Source organism: Candidozyma haemuli (assembly GCF_002926055.2).
Source record: "Candidozyma haemuli strain B11899 chromosome Unknown D_2014730914, whole genome shotgun sequence".
Lineage (NCBI taxonomy): Eukaryota > Fungi > Ascomycota > Pichiomycetes > Serinales > Metschnikowiaceae > Candidozyma > Candidozyma haemuli.
The window spans coordinates 897077-914277 of NW_020289911.1; the positions used below are offsets into that span (position 1 = coordinate 897077).

The 17201-nt window shown below is 45.1% G+C and overlaps 9 protein-coding genes across 9 annotated transcripts; 3 read left to right on the top strand and 6 right to left on the bottom strand. All coding sequences in view use genetic code 12, as the record gives it.

Moving 5' to 3' along the window:
• Positions 1-123: 123 nt before the first annotated feature.
• CXQ85_002836 (uncharacterized protein) lies at positions 124-1065 on the bottom strand (the record flags this gene model as incomplete). Its single annotated transcript, XM_025486499.1, has 1 exon — positions 124-1065. The coding sequence occupies one exon, from the start codon at positions 1063-1065 to the stop codon at positions 124-126; it is 942 nt and encodes a 313-aa protein (XP_025344049.1).
• Positions 1066-1424: 359 nt separating this feature from the next.
• Positions 1425-2894, bottom strand: CXQ85_002837 (Zn(2+) transporter; the record flags this gene model as incomplete). Its single annotated transcript, XM_025486500.1, has 1 exon — positions 1425-2894. One exon carries the CDS (start codon positions 2892-2894, stop codon positions 1425-1427), a length of 1470 nt encoding a protein of 489 aa, XP_025344050.1.
• Positions 2895-3303: 409 nt separating this feature from the next.
• Positions 3304-4653, bottom strand: CXQ85_002838 (uncharacterized protein; the record flags this gene model as incomplete). Its single annotated transcript, XM_025486501.1, has 1 exon — positions 3304-4653. One exon carries the CDS (start codon positions 4651-4653, stop codon positions 3304-3306), a length of 1350 nt encoding a protein of 449 aa, XP_025344051.1.
• Positions 4654-5153: 500 nt separating this feature from the next.
• Positions 5154-6200, bottom strand: SAM37 (SAM complex subunit; the record flags this gene model as incomplete). Its single annotated transcript, XM_025486502.1, has 1 exon — positions 5154-6200. One exon carries the CDS (start codon positions 6198-6200, stop codon positions 5154-5156), a length of 1047 nt encoding a protein of 348 aa, XP_025344052.1.
• A 130-nt stretch (positions 6201-6330) lies between these two features.
• On the top strand, positions 6331-8553 carry CXQ85_002840 (cleavage polyadenylation factor subunit; the record flags this gene model as incomplete). Its single annotated transcript, XM_025486503.1, has 1 exon — positions 6331-8553. The coding sequence occupies one exon, from the start codon at positions 6331-6333 to the stop codon at positions 8551-8553; it is 2223 nt and encodes a 740-aa protein (XP_025344053.1).
• A 138-nt stretch (positions 8554-8691) lies between these two features.
• On the top strand, positions 8692-10212 carry CXQ85_002841 (uncharacterized protein; the record flags this gene model as incomplete). Its single annotated transcript, XM_025486504.1, has 1 exon — positions 8692-10212. The coding sequence occupies one exon, from the start codon at positions 8692-8694 to the stop codon at positions 10210-10212; it is 1521 nt and encodes a 506-aa protein (XP_025344054.1).
• A 42-nt stretch (positions 10213-10254) lies between these two features.
• CXQ85_002842 (RNA polymerase specificity factor) lies at positions 10255-11302 on the bottom strand (the record flags this gene model as incomplete). Its single annotated transcript, XM_025486505.1, has 2 exons — positions 10255-10258; positions 10287-11302. The coding sequence occupies 2 exons, from the start codon at positions 11300-11302 to the stop codon at positions 10255-10257; spliced, it is 1020 nt and encodes a 339-aa protein (XP_025344055.1).
• Positions 11303-11573: 271 nt separating this feature from the next.
• Positions 11574-12071, top strand: CXQ85_002843 (uncharacterized protein; the record flags this gene model as incomplete). Its single annotated transcript, XM_025486506.1, has 1 exon — positions 11574-12071. The coding sequence occupies one exon, from the start codon at positions 11574-11576 to the stop codon at positions 12069-12071; it is 498 nt and encodes a 165-aa protein (XP_025344056.1).
• Positions 12072-12126: 55 nt separating this feature from the next.
• On the bottom strand, positions 12127-17180 carry SNF2 (SWI/SNF catalytic subunit; the record flags this gene model as incomplete). Its single annotated transcript, XM_025486507.1, has 2 exons — positions 12127-12926; positions 12974-17180. The coding sequence occupies 2 exons, from the start codon at positions 17178-17180 to the stop codon at positions 12127-12129; spliced, it is 5007 nt and encodes a 1668-aa protein (XP_025344057.1).
• Between the last annotated feature and the right edge of the window lie 21 nt (positions 17181-17201).

The following is a 17201-nucleotide window of genomic DNA, read 5'->3' on the forward strand; positions in this document are numbered from 1 at the left end:
ATGGAAAAAAAGGGTTTGGCGGCATGAAAATGAATCAAACAGGTCATGAAGGTCAAGCAATGTAAAAAAAAGTAATTTGTGGTAAGCAAAAACGTAAATCAGATAGATGCATTAACATGTCCATCACTTCGAAGAGCCCATCAACTCATTGAATGTAATCTTGTGTCCCATACCTTGAGCGCCCTGACCTTGTGGTTGTCCCTGAACAGGACCAGCACCCTGGCGCTGGCCTGGTGCCATCATAGGTGGCTGGGGTTGATATCCAAAGGGACTCATGCCAAGAGGGTGGGGAGGAGGAACGGCTCCAGGTGGGTAATGGTAGTTGATGTAGCCTTGCGGGTTGACAGAGTAATTGAAGCCTGGCTGGTAAGCGCCAGGACCATGAGGACCAGCATGAGGGTGCTGGACAACAGGGAACTGAGGTGGTCCTTGGGGAGGCATGCCCTGGTAAATGAAGGGACCTGCAGCGCCCATAGGCAAGTGTCCATGAGGAATCTGTTGGACAGGAGAGTCACGAGACTGAGGAAGTGAAGGAGGTTGTTGTTGAGCCTGTTGAGGAGCCTGTTGAGGAGCCTGAGGGGTCTGAGCCTGCGGAGCCGGAGCTTGGTTTGCTCTAGACTTTGGAGAGGTCTTGAAAGACGGTTTTGGCAAAGCTAAGGCCTCAGGGGATGAATGGAAGGACGTCCCAGCGTAACCTTCTCCGCCCTTATTGGCGTTAGCATTCTTCTTGTTTCTTGACTTCTTTCCTTGATCAGCTCCAGAAGCATCGCCAGGCTTGTTACCTTCCTTAGCAGACTCCTTCTTGGCCTTGTTGGTCTTCTTAGGCTCTTGCTTATCGCCATGAAAGTTGGGCTTTTCTCCATTTGGAAGAGAAGGTGTCTTCTTCTTGGAACCACCGTTTTGGTTACCAGACGCATTCTTTTCGCCCTTTTCACTTCCGGGACCAAAATCCGGTTTGGCACCGTTTGGCAACTTTCTCAAAGAAGGTGGTTGCTTAGCCTTGGACGGCTTTGGTCCAGTATGGCCGTTGGGTGGGTGTAGGTTTATAGGAACTTCGTGTGCCATCATATTTTCAGCAAACTTATAGGTTTAAAATTTCAAAGATGAATATCAAAGCAATAGTAAATCAGACATCCAACCGAGTAGAAATATAGCAGGTGAAATATTCAAGAAGCTTGAGTTGTAGTGAACGTGGACTTGGACAACTTTTTTTTTTTTTGAGGGGGTGACTGAGTGAGAGTGGGAAAAAGAAATTCCGATTAGTCGTGCGCGACACATATTATGTCCATGTTCGTTTTCAGCAAGTTTGTGTCAGAAAAGCTTATCGCACAGGATTTCGCAGCCGTTGACTACAAGGTGGACTAGTAGAAGAGTGAAATAATAATGGTTATATTAATAAATGAATCTTGTTTTTTTGCACCTCCTTAGGTTTCAGCCAAGATAAGCGACAGGAGGCCAATTATGCACATACCCACAATGCACCAAATCATAACAAAGTTGGGCGAGCCGCTGAATGCCACGGCAGAGCCGTACATCGATAACGCAATCACACAAAGGAACCCAGAGGTCACAGCCATGGTGATGCCGAAAATGAAGTTGAGCTTGTCAATGTCTATATTTGAATTACCCGCATGGTTTGCTTTTAAAAAGATAAAGCCACCAAGTGCTCCCAAAGGTTGCGAGAAGCCACCTAAAATTGCACTAATACTAACCGCCTTGAACTTAGCCCAACGCGCTTTGCCAGACGCAAAGGAGTAGTAAAGTGGCAAACACATGGAAAAGCCCTCAGTGAAGTTATGAATCAAAAGGCTTAGGAAAATAGAAACTCCGAGCTCGGGATCAGTCTCGGAGGTAATATATGTGATAAAACCTTCAGGAAATTTATGCAACGTAATGGCAAGGATTGTTTGCACGCCAATAAGCATAAGTCTAGAAAGGGGGGAGTTAACATGGTGGTGATGGTGTTCTGACCTTCCATGTTGAGAATGGACTTCCAGGACAGATCTAGTAAACGTCACGTCGGACTTTTGGCGATGATCATGGCGGTGATCGTCTTCGGAATGTCCCAGCGCCAGCGCCAGGCTCTCCTCGCTCTCATTTTTGCGGATAGCAGGGATCTCGCAGAAATGGGGCTTGCTCTGGACCTGGTCGTGTAAACAAAGCTCAGCAGAGGTGTAGCCCTTACATTCACCTAACAACTGGTCGTCCTCCTCATTTTGAGCAAAGTAGTGAAGAAGCCCCTGTGACTTGCGGTGGCCCAATAAAGGAGCGCTCTCTAATTCCTCGGCAGTAGCAGGAGCAGTAGCGTTGTGAGCGGCACCAGAAGACGTGCCAGCAGACTCTTCGTGATCATGGTGAGCACCAGCGTCGTTGCCATGACTATGGCTATGGCTTTGTTCGTGATGCTCAGGTTCATCGTGTCCATGGCTGTGAGAGTGGTGTTCGTCACGAAGCTCAGAGTAAGGAAGAGACTCCACTTTATCTTCACCGTCATGAGAACAATGCACCACCGATTCAGCAGTAAGCAAATGCAAAAGCTGGTTGAAAATGTAACATGCAGCAATTCCCGCAATAAAAGAAGTAATCAACACGATATTGATCTCTTGTTGTGATACGTCTGCTGATTCATCGCTGGGGATGAGATTCTCCATCGCCTCAGGTAAAAGTCTGTATAACGCCGTAAACAATAAACAGCCGGAACTGAATGCCAAAGACCCGTTCATAAAAGCGTAGTTCTCCTTCAAATGGAAAGGAAACCTCCTTGTGAACCAACGTGGGAACAAAATCTCATAAATGTCATCGAGGAAAATGATAAACGTCCCCAGGGCACACAAAATGGATGAAAGGGTGGTGAGGTACCACCCTTGGTTGAAGCTTTTCATAAAGTCAAGCATCAACGAAAAGCAGTGTGTTTGGATCCGGGGAGAAAAAGAACAAGTATGGGTTCACCGAAGGAAAAAAAAAAGGGATGTAGATGGTTTTATAAATTAGTCGAAGTGCTTCCAGTGAGGCGGCAGTAACCACTGCGGTATGCCTGCACTCGAAAGACGGCGCCTGACAGAGAGAAAGACACCACCTGATCACAATGAAGACAAGAGAGAGACAAGGGAAAAAAGAAGGGTGAAAGAAATTCTACGCGAGGAGACGACTCCTTGATATATTCGTGTCTGGGGATATTCACGTGTGGAGATTATGCGTGGTTGCATGGTAGTGCTAGGAAAAGGATGAATGCTGCTATGATGGTTGGCTGCGAAAAAGACAAGAAGACTTTCTCACAGACGTGTGTGGGAATGCTCTGTAGATCTAGTCAACCTTAGGTCCGTCCCACTGGGGCAACTCCGTGTACTTGTTTTCATTCTTCTTGGAGAATGGCATTCTGTTCTTTCTCTTTTTCTTTGGGAACTTGACGTTCTTGAGGAAAGACAAGTCGGTCTGCTTCCGGTTGATCCAGATGAAGCAGTACATACCCAACACGGCAATGACCACGCATGTGGGGATGGTTATGATGATGATGTACTTCTCGTAGTCGATACCTTCCTCGACTTCGTAGTCGTCACCATAAAGAGCCTTCATCTTCGCCTTCTCCTCTTGCTTCTTCAAATCAAGGTTGTGGCCCTTGCCCACCTTGGCTCCGTAGGCAAGCTCAACCACAACGGAGTGTTCCAAATGGTCAAACTCGTCATCGCCAACGTCATCAGGCTGGATCGAGAGCAATGCTTTTCTGTTCCACTCCTTGCCTAACCATTCCTTGTCCACGGTGATGGCAAAGATACCGGTCTCCTTATCGAGCCAGTCAGAAGTGAAGAATGATCTCTGAGCGATAGTTCCACCCTTCTCAATCACCTGCGATCTCTTGGAGAAGGTACGCTTGACTTTGTCAATACCATCTTCAACCATACTTCCAAGACTTCTCTTCATTCCCTTTTGACGGGCAGTAACCTTGACATGAGACAAATGTACCTTAACTTGTTTCACGTCAGTTTCAAAGAATGGGTAGTACCAGGTGACAAAGTAGGTCTTGTCAACATGCCATGTTGCATCGTCTCTAGGGAAACAGAAGGGTTCAGGAGAGATGTTCTTGGCCATGCCCTTCTTCTTGTAAAGCTGAGGAGTACATCTAATCACAGGATTCAATTCCTGGTAGGTAGTGTCCTCCTTTATCCATTCCACGTACTCGTAAACCTCGTCGTCAGCCATATTATGAGCCTTCAACTCTTCCTTATTGTAAGTTTTGGTCACAGGAGTCTGGAAATACGTTCCGTAAGTTGGCGAAGCGTCCTTGGTGTTACCGCCTTTAATCTTTGGCTTGATGGTCTTTGGACGTCCGTTCTTATCCAAAGAGATCCAGGGCTCCAAGCCATTAGTCTCTTCCGCAGGCTTTGCACTGAATGTAATACCACCAACGATGGTAGGCGTCACAATCTCCACCTGGGTCTCGTAAATTGTCCTATGCCATGGTCTGGGTGCCTCCTCCGACAGACTGCCTTGGCCTTTCATTGACTCCAACTTCTGGTACTCTTTGTTGATGATCACATCCTTGGCTCTCTTTTCAAGCACTGGTCCATCAGTGATCTGTGCATCCACATGCTTAACAGCAGCAGCGTGGACAACACAAGCAGTTGAAAATGCCACAGCAAAGCTAGCAAATCTCATGGTGAAGTTGGGCGGTTCAGGTCCCGATGAGTTGTAACAGTAGTGTTATTGTCTCCAGATGCCGAAGCGCGCCATTTAGTAGGACAGAGTTCCGAGGAAGCCGTATTTACCAGTCAATTATAGAGCAGATAAGGAAGGTTGAAGAAGATATAATAAATGACATTACTAGGCGTTTACAATGTTTGGCTCCCGGGAGGACAGGAAAGCTCGCTGGCTATGGGAAGCCGTTGATGCCCTGCCAGTATAGCCAGAATAAGGTTTTCTCTGGGACAAAGAAATTCCATCATCCTCATCATGGATTGTTGAATGGGATGAAACTATGCTGAGATTGTCCGACTCTACAAGGGATGTAATTGTCGAAAATGTGTATTTACAGTCGTGGAGACCACGAACTTTGGCTCTGTTTAGGAGTAGAGCTGACTTTTTTTTTTTTTTTTTTTTCAGCGTTTTTTTTTTTTTGCGTTACTCGCAACAGCTTCGGGTAACCCTCTAAGACTGGGCTAGTATGGCTCCTTATACAGAATAAGACCAACAAGAGACCCGATTTCGTTCCATAACGAAGGCACTTCTTTGCCCTTCGCGGTTCGTAGGTTTCCAGGTTTCAAGTTGTCTTGAAGGGCAGTGATGATGGTGGTTGCAAATTTCCAGAATGCTGGGAACTCCGTCTTCAAGTGTTCTGCAATGTTTTGGTCTGGGAGTCCGTTGAAAGTAAGGGTGTAGATGTAAGCGTATAAAAGAAGCTCAGATGAAGAGATCTTCTTGGACTTGAAAAGGTAAGCATATTCAACCGGCAGCGATGGGTTCAATTCATCAAAGAGTTTCATGAGATGCTGGATGTAGCCATGGAAAAGAGCCACACACCTAAATGAGTTTCTCGCCTCTCTCATAATTGTCTTGTCTTTGGATTTAGCAAGTAGCATCTTTTCATGCAAGGCACTAATGGCGACAGGTTGGGACTCTTCGTCTTCGTCGTCATTGACGAGCTCTGTGTCGCCAACCTCATCTTCGCCGCCACCTCCAAAACTAAAGAATCCAGATTTGTTATTCCCAAGTCCAATAAGCTTCACCTGCTCACAAGCGTTCTTGTGGAACTTCAAAGGCTGGTTATACATCATTGGGAACGGAAGGTAATGCAGAAACAATTTTCTGGTATAATTCTCGTAGTTCTTCGTGTTAACGTACAAGTTATACTGATGAACGTTATGTAATGTCTTCCTGACATAGCTCTGAAGGCACGAGTTGATCAACTGGTCCTTGGGTGAAAGCTTTCCGTCAGGTACAAACTTGGTAGAATCCAACGGATACTGTGTGGAAATGTAATTAGCAATCTCAGTGAATCCTTCAACTTTCGTGTAAGCATCGGCAAATGGCGCTATTAGAAGCGGCAATCTCTCTGACTCGGCAAGATTGGTGTTGTTGGACTTGACAATCCTGAACTTCACCTTCTGCGGCACCAAGTGTATACTTAGTAGCCATGCAGCAGCAATGCATTCGGGTTCTATTATCGACAACTCGTCGTCACCCCAAACATGTAATTCCAATATCATTACAAGTGGTTGTACTATCGTGAGTATGGATTACCACTATGTACTATGTTGTATGCGCACGAAAAATATACACTGAACATATACCTCATCTACTGGTATTTCACCCATCGTACACGCTCACATAGACACTATGTCTGATAAGAAGGAGCGGTTGCTGTTGGATGTCATTGGCACGCTTGAAGATGCTGTTGAACAGAACCTGCTAGATTTTAAGAAGTGGGGTCAGTTGATAGAGCAGGTGGTAGCCAAAGACAAGGAAGAACAGGTTAGAGCGACCTTTGACAAATACTTCACCATCTTCAGGTTTGACGCTCGTCAGTGGAACAACTATGTGAACTTTGAGTTGAACCGTGGAGAGTTCAATAATGTGGAGCAGATCTTCGCCAAGTGTCTTCCAATTACTAATGATGTGGATCTCTGTCGAACATATGTCTCGTACGTTCGTCGAGTGAACGATGTGATCACTGGTGGTGAAAAGGCAAGAACTACTGTTCTTCTGGCCTTTGATTTTGCCATCAACAAGGTGGGAATAGACGTGGACAGTGCCGAGCTCTGGAAGGACTACCTTGACTTCTTCAAGTCGTGGACGCCGTCGTCGTCATGGGAACAACAACAGAAAACTGACCTCATCCGTCGTTTGTACAGAAGATGTCTTGTAATTCCTGCTGCCAAAATTGAGTCTACCTGGGCCGAATACACAAAATGGGAAAACGACGTATCCACGCCGAACAGTGCTAGTAAGTTCATCGCTGACCTCTCTACTTCGTATATGGAAGCCCGTTCATGGAACACAGAATACAAAAATGCCACAAAGGGTCTGTTGAGAAGAAGAACTATCCCCATGTCTCTCCAGGAGGATACCAACAACGTCTTGACCACTCAGATAGAAGTATGGTTCAGATGGATAGCACTAGAAAAGAAGAATCATCTCAACTTGAGAGATCACGAACTACGTCAGAGAGTCGAATACGTTTATAAACAAGCCACATATACTCTCCCATTTGTGCCTGAGGTATGGTTCCGTTTTAATAGGTTTTTGCTTTCAGAGAACGAAGAGGCTAACAGACCCAGATGTATTGATGTGTTGACCGAAGGTGCTAAATTGAATCCGGGAAGTTTCCTTATTGCATTCCAGCTCAGTGAGTTGCTCGAGAAGGACAACTCGTTCGAAAGAGCTTCTGAAACTTTGCGTACCCTCATCAATCACCTTTCCAAAGACTATGATAAGCTCAAAGAAGAGCTCGACGCCTTGAACGCCAAAGTCAAGGAGAGCGCAACCAACGGTAATGAGGCACCAAAAGATTCCAAGGGAGATGACAGTGACGACGACATGATCGACAATAACAGCTCCGAGATTAAGCTATCCGAGAGTGAAGCTCTCGCTATCCTTGGGCTTGAAGCGAAGCTTGAAGAACTGAGCCGTTCAGTCACTTTAGCGTATATAAATTTGATGGCCTTGAGTAAAAGAACGCAAGGTATAAAGGAGGTCCGTGCTGTGTTCAAGCAAAGAAAGAACTACAAAGCATTAGGCTACGAGCTCTTCGTTGAGAACGCCTTGACTGAGTATTATTCCGATAACAAAAAGATTGCGGACAAGGTGTTTGATTTGGCAATGAAGACTTACAGTCAAGATGGTGCATTCCTCTACGCCTACTTGGACTACTTGATCCTTACCAACTCTGTCGAAAGTATCAAGGTCTTCTTCGAGATGGCTGTCACAAACCTTCAACAACAAATTTCAGAAGATCAAGAGTCAATCCAGCTCACGAGAGGTAATATTCTAGATCAAAAGAAGAGAACGGTCAGACTCAAAAAGAGTCAAAGTGCTATGAAACGAATCATCAAGAGATACATAAGGTTCGCTTACAGTTACCTAGACCTAGACACTGTGCTTGCCCTTGAGAAGCGTTACTTACAGCTCTTCCCAGACGACGACGAGTTGAGCTTGTTCATCGACCGCTATAGAGGTAGCGCCGTTGATGCCATTGCCAAGTACGACTTGTGTACGGAAGCTAAGTCTGACTCTGAGGATGAAGATGAAGAGGAAGAGCCAGTTCGTAAGAGCAGAAAGAGCAAGAAGCGTCAAAAGTTGTCTTCCCCTAGCGATAACTACTCCCCTGAGTCCACTTCGGGAAGCACCGCAAACAACTCTATTGTCGGCAATGGCCAAATAAGCGGTTCTCAAGTGACACAACAAGAAAACCAGTATGGATTTGTTGGAAACACCATCTACAGTCTTCTCCAAGTGTTGCCCAATGCTGGATACTTCGGGCCTCCTGGAGAACACATCTTCAACAGCTCAAAGTTGGTGGAGCTCTTTAATAACTTACCAGACCTTCCTAGCGATAGCTAAGGAGATATATTTCATAAAAGACTCTGGGTTACTATTCGGTCTTGGGACCATATAAGAAGGTCCCCCAGACCCCACATATAAAAGGAGCGCGATTAGCTGCAAATACTCAAAAGTATATACCACTTTTCTTCCAATAACATGAAATTCAATTTCGATAAGTCCGGCTGGAACTCGGCCTCTCGGTTACTTCTGCCATACCTCTTTGTCTTCCTTACCCTCTCCTTGTTATCTGTTGTTCAAATGTGTCTTCCTTTAATCAACTGTGAGTTTGGCCCTATTGATGTGCCCCGCTACCTTCTCAATGCCAGCGGAACCAATTCCAGCCTGACTGAATTTAGTAACCTTATCTCTGACATCTACTATCAGCATCTTGACCAATACCTTGAGGATAACTCGAGGTTCATCTTCTTGGTCCCCAGTCTCAAGGTGTCATATAGCTCTGCTACCCTTGTCTATGAGCATGGTGTGTCTCAGAACGCCAACACTTTGAAGAGCATTGGAGGCAATACATTCACCACTACAAGAGGAGTGTTGTCTGATATTTCAAACCCCTTGATTGAATTCAAGCGTGGTCAGCCTTTCAATGCAAACATCACTTGGCTTATTGAGAACGGAATCGATGTATTCAACTACGAAAAGCCCCCATTAGCCTTAATAACCAAGTTGATTGTTCATAAAGGCTTGCGGTTCGGATACCTCTTGTCATCTTGCCTAGCTCTTGCAGCTCTCTTGACCCATATCTACATGGGGATACCAGCAACGAAGTATGCATTGAGTGGCTTTCTCTCTTCTACAGCAGTTCTTCTCTGTGCTTTGATCGTCTCTGAATGCGTTATTCATGCTACAGCAAAGCTGGCGCTTCTTCCATACATTGTTATTCATTTTGTTCATGTCTTCTACATTGTCGGTGTGATCGCCCTGTTATATTGGGATGAAGATGTTGCAGAGAAGGCACCTGGTGGAACCACTGAGACTGAAGGCGCCGGTCAGAGAAGCGCATCTAGTTCTGAGATCTCTGGTATCGAAATCAAGAGAGACTCGCCCCGTGCCGTTGGTAATGAATCTATAAGCTCCTCCAAGCAGGTTCCAGAAATCAAGATGATCAACTCTTCCTCCTCAGAGGAAAAAAACATGGAAGAACATCCTCTTGTTCCAAGAGCAAGGAGATTCGCCATCTCTGTCGACCAAAGCCAGGGCCAAGGCTCGATTCACTCAATGTTCGAAAACAAGAAGCTGCTGTCAGAAAACTCCGCCGTCCTTGTTAATATTGATGAAGAGGATGCTTCGCTGCTGAAGTACAGTGCCACGGCGGACGAGGTCCTGTTGCATGACAACCTGCCATTGCTCAAATATAAGTCCTTGACTCATCTGAAGAGCCCACAAAAAGAGCCTGCTAAAAGCCCCAGTATCTCTCCGAAGCAACCCAACAGCGGAACTGATGAGCTGAGTTTCAATTTTGGTCCTAAACCATCGCCTCGTGGGAGCCAGAGGTCGAAGGTTTATGTAAACAACTCGAGTGGCGAACTGTCCAACCATGAAGAAAGAGTGAAGAATTCCAATCCAAAAAGCATTCCTACCGAGATGAGCAGCTTCGAAATGAGCGACACGCCCAAGAGATCTCGTTCTTTGTTTAAAGAGTCTATGGAAGAAGAATCTTGAGCTCGATATATACATAGCCTTACTCCTCCAAATGTACATGAATCATCTCTTCATACGTTGGTTTGAATGCCCACGTTTTGTAGACGTTGTACATTGTCCAGAGGTCCTCAGCGGTGAGCTCTTTGAATGTCTTCTTTAAGATCTCATCAGGAAGTAAAGGTGGAAGATCAATGGCTGCCCCTGGTGCTAGTTGCTTAATACTGTCCAGGACTGGGTCGTTTGGTCTAAACAGCATTGATTGTGTCATGTAATCAATCTCGTCCACATTATAGTCGTCGGTTATTTCACGAGGGACGAACTCCGCCACTCCGATAGTCGATCCCTGAGGCAAAGTTGAGTTACGTGGAAGCAAAGCCGGTTGGTTTTCTATCACTAGGCGAGGATCATAGCCTTCGCTTGTGCAAGTTCCTTGAGCACCTTCAGTCATGGCGACCAAGCTTGTTTCTGAAAACATCGCCCTCTTTGCAGCAGTCTTATTCCGCTTTTTATACAGAGGCCCTGCAAGAAATTTCTTCAACGTATAGTCGGATGAAGTAAGTATCGTTCTCACTCTACCATACTTGTGAAGCCAATTCTTATAAGCTATGCACATGAGCCATTGAGCGAACAATGATTCACCATTTGTACTTGCAACATTACCAACTATGAGGAGCTCGTCATGAACTTTAGATCTAGGTTGGAACGATGGCGATAAAGCCTTATTCTCTCCAACTAGCTCATCATATGTCGCCCATGAGTAGCCATCGAGTGGAGCGAAAATGAAATTCTCTGCGTTCTTGGTTTCACTTTCTAGTAGTTTCATCCTTTCTTGCCAGGCACGAGCAAAGTCGGGACGATGCTCAATGACAAGATGCTTTCTTGGTTTCAATTCGTAGTTGATCATTGTAGATAGCATGCCTCTACCTGAATGAATATCTATCACATCTAGGTTACCCTTCGAATTGGGGTACTTCTCTTTGAGTCGGAGCTTGTCAATGATTTGCTGACATGCCTGTGGAGTTACAAAATGCTGGTATCCATAATTGAATTTGGGTCGGGGAAGCTCTGCAAAGTGCTTTTTTAGAGCCGGATTAAATGAACGAAACGACATACTCGTCTCTAGATGCTCATCGCTGCACCTTAACTATGTAGTGGATTTACTTGCAGGAAACAGGCGTCTCCACAAATCGGTAAAGGAGAGATTTTGGAGACAAACGAAGAAGAAGCTCAGTTTAAAGACCTTCAACGTATCTTTCAAGCTTTGATACCATTCCTTTTTGTTTATACTTCTTTATTGTAGGTTTTGTATGAGGAGTTGATGTGGTGGCTAGATACTACTGCTTATCGCACTTACTGTATAAGTATATACTACAACCAAGGTCATGTCAGTTAACAAGGTCCAGTATAATGGCGACACGCCAGCACTCCAACCAGGAGAAATCATTAGGTTTAACACTAGAAGCACCAGGCAACCATTGGCGATAAATCTGCAGTCTAAAAACGTCCCATTGAAGATTCATATAAACGCCTCTGAAGGTAAGGTGTTCGTGACGAATCAGAGACTCGTGTATTTGACATCGACAAACACTTCAAGAGGTGACATTGAGTCGTTTTGCATAAACTTCAATCAACTTCCAAAGTTGAAATTCACACATGCACTCAAGCTGGCTCTTTTCGGTGCAAACTACTGGGAATTCATGTTCTACAGTCCTTCAGAAGGCATCTGTGATGGGTTTCCTCGAGAGGAGTACTTCCAGGGCCTGATCACATTCAAAGATGGAGGCATGTTTGACTTTGGCGCTGCAATTAACGAGGCTATTAATGACGTGGTCAATAACCCCCATATTGATGATGAATTGCCACGCTACTCGGAACTCTAATGCTACACTCTTTGCTAAGGACAATTATTAATTTCTATGAAGTTGGTCCATTATATTACATGTCAGTTGGAATATCAAAGTATTGGTCGGTATCGGCATTATCTTCACCGGGAAGAAGGTCACCAATATCACCAATATTAAGGTCATCAGGTTTTAATGCGTCTTCAAAAACGTTCGCTGGCAGCCCCACCTTCAGTGGCTCTTTCGTTTCAGGCTTCAGTTCAACATCCTCAATATCTTTAATTGGCTTCACATTAACAGGTTGCTTCACTGCAGAACCGCTAATGGCGAGAGGCTTGAGATTGTTGGTCTCATCAAACTCACTGAAGTCAAGCGTCTTATCTTTTTCTTCGGATGGCAAGTCGATGTATAGCTCCTTAAATTTGTCAAGAGCCAAGTTCTCCAAAGCAAGAGAGTCTTGATAAACAATCGATCCTTCTTCGTTGTAGATACGGGCATTGCTGAAAATCAAGTGAATATCTTCCAAGAACTCTCTCACCTTTGTGTAAGTCTTATTTCCCATGCGCTTCTTCACAGCATCGAGAGCGAGTGGATGCTTGATCAAGACATAGTAATCAGGATAGAGTTTCTTTGAGGGTTTGACCAAAAACATGTCACTCAATTTCCTGTCATCAAGCTTAAGGTCAATCAAAGCAGCATAGATCTCGCTGGTGCGTGCCTGTAAGATGTCTCTTTCCTCTGGCGACAAAGGATCAATAGAAGGCGTCGTCCTGTTGGAGGCACCCTTCAACCGAGGACGTCCGATCTTACCCTTCTTAGAACGGCCACTAGGAGTCGATGATCTAGGTCTTTTGGCAGCTGATTCTCCATCAGTCATCACCCTCTTCCGATCGTCTTTTCTTGGACGACCCTTCTTGCGTGGTGCAATGTCATCGTCAGACTCTTCTGAAACGTATCCGTCAATCTTTTAAGCCATTCCTCTTCGGTCATATTGTCATCATACTTCATCGACTTTCTTTCTCTGTTACCTCTTCCATACTCTTCGATCAATTGTTCGTCCGTCTTATAATAAACCTCAGGGTCCTTTTGATAAATTTCTGGAAGCTCTTGGTCGGCATAGAGTCGACTAGGGTAGCCTGAGTTCTTCAATTCAAGCGCTCTTTGTTCATCAATCTCACGGAAAGTAACAAGCTCATCTTCATTTCTTGCAATAACTTGGTTCATCTCGTCATCATCTAATTCGTCATCTTCTTCGCCACCCTTTTGTCTTCTCTCTTCCTCCTTCTCCATAAGAGCACGTAACAAGGCCTCCTGTTCCTCAGAAGTCGACTTGTTATCAAACTTACCAGCTTGAATAACCTTACCATCAATCTCCAACTTGGCAACGGCTCTTTCTAAGATCATTTCTTCAATGGAGTCCTCTGTCACCAATCTTAAAATTCTGACCTCATTCTTTTGACCAATTCTATGGGCTCTGTCTTGAGCTTGTAAATCCTGGTGAGGATTCCAATCAGAGTCGAAAATGATGACTGTGTCGGCACTTTGCAAGTTCAAACCCAAACCACCAGCTCTAGTAGAAAGCAAAAAGCAAAAGTATTCCGAGTTTGGAGCATTGAACAATTTCAACAATTCGGTTCTGTCATCTGACTTTGTTGCACCATCCAAACGCATATACCTCATGTCTCTCAATCTTAAAAAGTCTTCCATGATATCCATGATTTGTGTCATCTGGAAGAAGATCAACACTCTGTGACCAGTCTGCTTGAACTTAGGCAAAATACGATCAAGCAATTCGAACTTTCCGGCCACTCTCCAGATAATGTCATTGGTTTCAGATCTAGGATTGATGATATTCTCAACTTCTTCATAAACGAAAGGATGGTTACAAATCTTTCTCAATTGCATGAGCTGATTGTTGGCATTCTTGATCGTGGAGGGTCTTTGACCTGTGACTGATTCACCGGCGAAAAGAGCATTGTACTTCAACATCATTCTGTAAAGCTTGGATTGTAAAGAAGACATCTTGCATTTCACCACCTTCTCGACCTTATTTGGCAAATCTTTCTCGACATCCTTCTTAAGACGTCTCAACAAGAATGGTCTCAAAACCTTGTGCAATCTTCTGATCACCAACAACGTCTCTTCTTCGCTCAATTCAATCTTATCTTGACCACCAGTGTTGGCGAAAGGAGTGTTAAACCAATCATCGAAAGACTTAACAGAGTTAAAAATCTTTGGAAGGACAAAGTTCAATAAAGCCCAAAGCTCAGGCAAGTTGTTCTGCAAAGGTGTTCCTGTCAAAATCAACCGGTAATCACTGTGATAATTCTGTGTCAACGTTTCGGACAACTTCGAGTTTGTGTTTTTCATTCTGTGACCTTCATCGATGATCATGTGCACCCATTTAGTCTTTGACAAAAGACTCTTATCCTTGATGATATATTCGAAAGTAGTCAAGAGAACCTGGAAGTTGCCTTGTCTCACGTCATGCTGCAATACCTTTCTTTGCACTGGAGTACCTTTGTAAGTGATCTTTCTCAAAGCTGGTGCCCACTTCTCAAACTCCAAGTTCCAGTTGGTCAATGTTGAGAGAGGGACGATAACAAGAAAAGGTCCAGGGACGTTCTTCATTTCAACCAAGTAGGTCAACAAAGAAATAGTTTGAATAGTTTTTCCCAATCCCATCTCGTCAGCCAAGATACCATTCAAATGATTATTGTATAAAGAAACCATCCATTGCAATCCCTTCAACTGGTATTCTTTCAAGGTACCACCAATCAAGATACTAGGCTGAACAGTGACATCCTCCTTAATACGATGAGCAACATGGTAATAATCGACTTTCTCTCGTTTCTCCTCTGTGCCTTCGTTTTCGTCCTCTTCTGCAACCCTTGGATTCATACGCTCTTGAGTAGCCTTCTGCTGCGTTTGCACGGCTTGGGCCAAACTGTCCAAGAACTGGTTGGTTTGACTCAACAAATGGGTAATTCTTGTGTCCTTCGTGTGGTCTAACAACTTCAAGTAAGCCTCCTCATCGTTCAGTTTCAAAGCCTGCAAACGTTGTTTTGCCATTCTCTCCACCTTCTTTTGCTCTTCCTTAGCAGTTTGGGTATGCAAACTGTTAATTCTGATACTGAGACGCTCAAGTTTCTCCTTTCTATTGGAGATTCTTTCGGTATTCTTCGCGTGGAAATTGAGAATTCTGGAGACCTGGGTTTGGTGCTTTCTGTTTTGGGCTTGAACCAAGGAGTTGAGTTGTTGTTTGTACAACTCTTCCGTGGCAACAACATTCTCGAGTGTCAAACTACCGAACTTTGCAAGAAAGTTGGGATGAGAGTTGGGTAAAAGTGACTTGCTAAACCAGAGTTGAGAAAGCATCTTCCCTCTCACCTCCTTTTGGTATGGTATGAGTTCAAGTTCACCTAACTCAACTAAAATATCTTGCTTCTTCAATTCATCAGTAGTTGTTTCCAACTCTTTCTGGAGCGAGGTAACGCGAGCATCGATCAGAAGCAAAATGAAAGATTCACGGTTAGAAGCCACTTCGTCCATGTTGATACCGTTCGGTAATAAGTAAGGATACTTGACTTTGTTCTGTGAAGAATATAACGAGCTGAATGGAACGTTTTCCTTAGCAAGGGCACCAACATGAGGGACTTCATAAGCGTCGACCTGGAGGTTAGGCTTACTCATAGGCACAATGAGCTTGTTTGAAAGATCTTCCTTCTCACTGAGCTCTTCGAAAGGAACTGGAGGCTCTGCTGGGCGTGGAACGGGAACGACAGAAGAAGGGTGAGCAGCCAGGGCAACTTGAGGAGTGTTACCGCCTGACTTCTTACCTTTTCTCTTTGAATCTGGCTTCTCTTGAGGTGTACTTCCTGGCTTTGGCGTACCAGCCAGCAGAGGGACTTGAGTAGGATGCTGAGTTTGCACAGGAATCTGGGTGCCTCTTCGACTTGAAGGAGTTGGGGGCTGTTGGATACCTGCTTGAGGACTCTGGAATGGTGCCAGGCCTGGCACGGCGCCACCGATAGCAGCAGGCAGTTGCTGAGCTGATGCTTGCTGAGGTCTAGCTTGAGCTGGGTTGGGGTGTCCCATAGGAGGCTGGTTACGAAGTTGATTATGAAGTTGCTGTTGGTTGGGCACCTGCTGCGGTGGCTGAGGGTTAGGATCACCATTGAATGCTAGTCTCTCATTACTTGCCATTTCGGCCAAATTCTGTGGAATGGGAGGGAAGCCATTGCTTGGAGTACGGAACAACATTTTGACCATTTGATGCTGCAGCTTGAGCAATTGAATTTGCTGAGGCGTAAAGGGTCCTTCTGATGGAGAAGATACACCGTTCCCACCAAATCCAGCATTATTGTTCATTTGAGGTCCCATAGAGCCACCGGGACCCTGTTGAAGACCAGCACCAGGAACACCCTGAAGTTGGCCAGGAGCAGAGCCTCCGGGTCCACCAGAAACTCCAGGAGCAGCACCTCCACCACCACCTAGGCCAGATTGCATGGCAGATGCCATTCCTTGTCCAGAAGGCTGGCCCATCGAAGGTGTGTTAGCCATCGCAGTGTGAGGCGACTGGTTAACAGGCGAATGCGAGTTAGGACCGCTCATCATCGACATCGGAGCACCAGGATGAACACTAGCATGGCCCACAGCGGGGGTATTCATGTTGCTACTCGAAGCACGAGATCCTGGAGCCATGCCTTGCATTTGCATGTATGGCTGGTTATTGACATTCTGCATATTTTGAGACATTGGGTTACCGTTAGTCATGCCTCTCATCTGGTTCATGTTCATCTGGTTCATGTTCCCAGGGTTGTTGTTGTTACCCATGTTGCCTTGCACGTTGCCCATGTTGTTGAAGTTGAGCTGGTTCTGCTGCGGCAGTTGGCCCTGTTGCAACAGCGCTTGATTAGACTTCATACCATTCTGTGGTTGAGGTTGTTGTTGTTGCTGTTGTTGTTGCTGCTGCTGTTGCTGTTGTTGCTGGTGCCTTTGAACAGCCTGGAGCTGGAAGTATCTTATCACTTTTGATAATTGATTAAACTCGGGTATATTCTGGGCCTGGTCCCCGTATTGATGTTTTAGCTGGTGCCAACGCAGCACATAGCGTTGTATTTCTTCCTTCGTGGGCTGTCTGTTCATGGCAAAGATACTTCAGCCTAA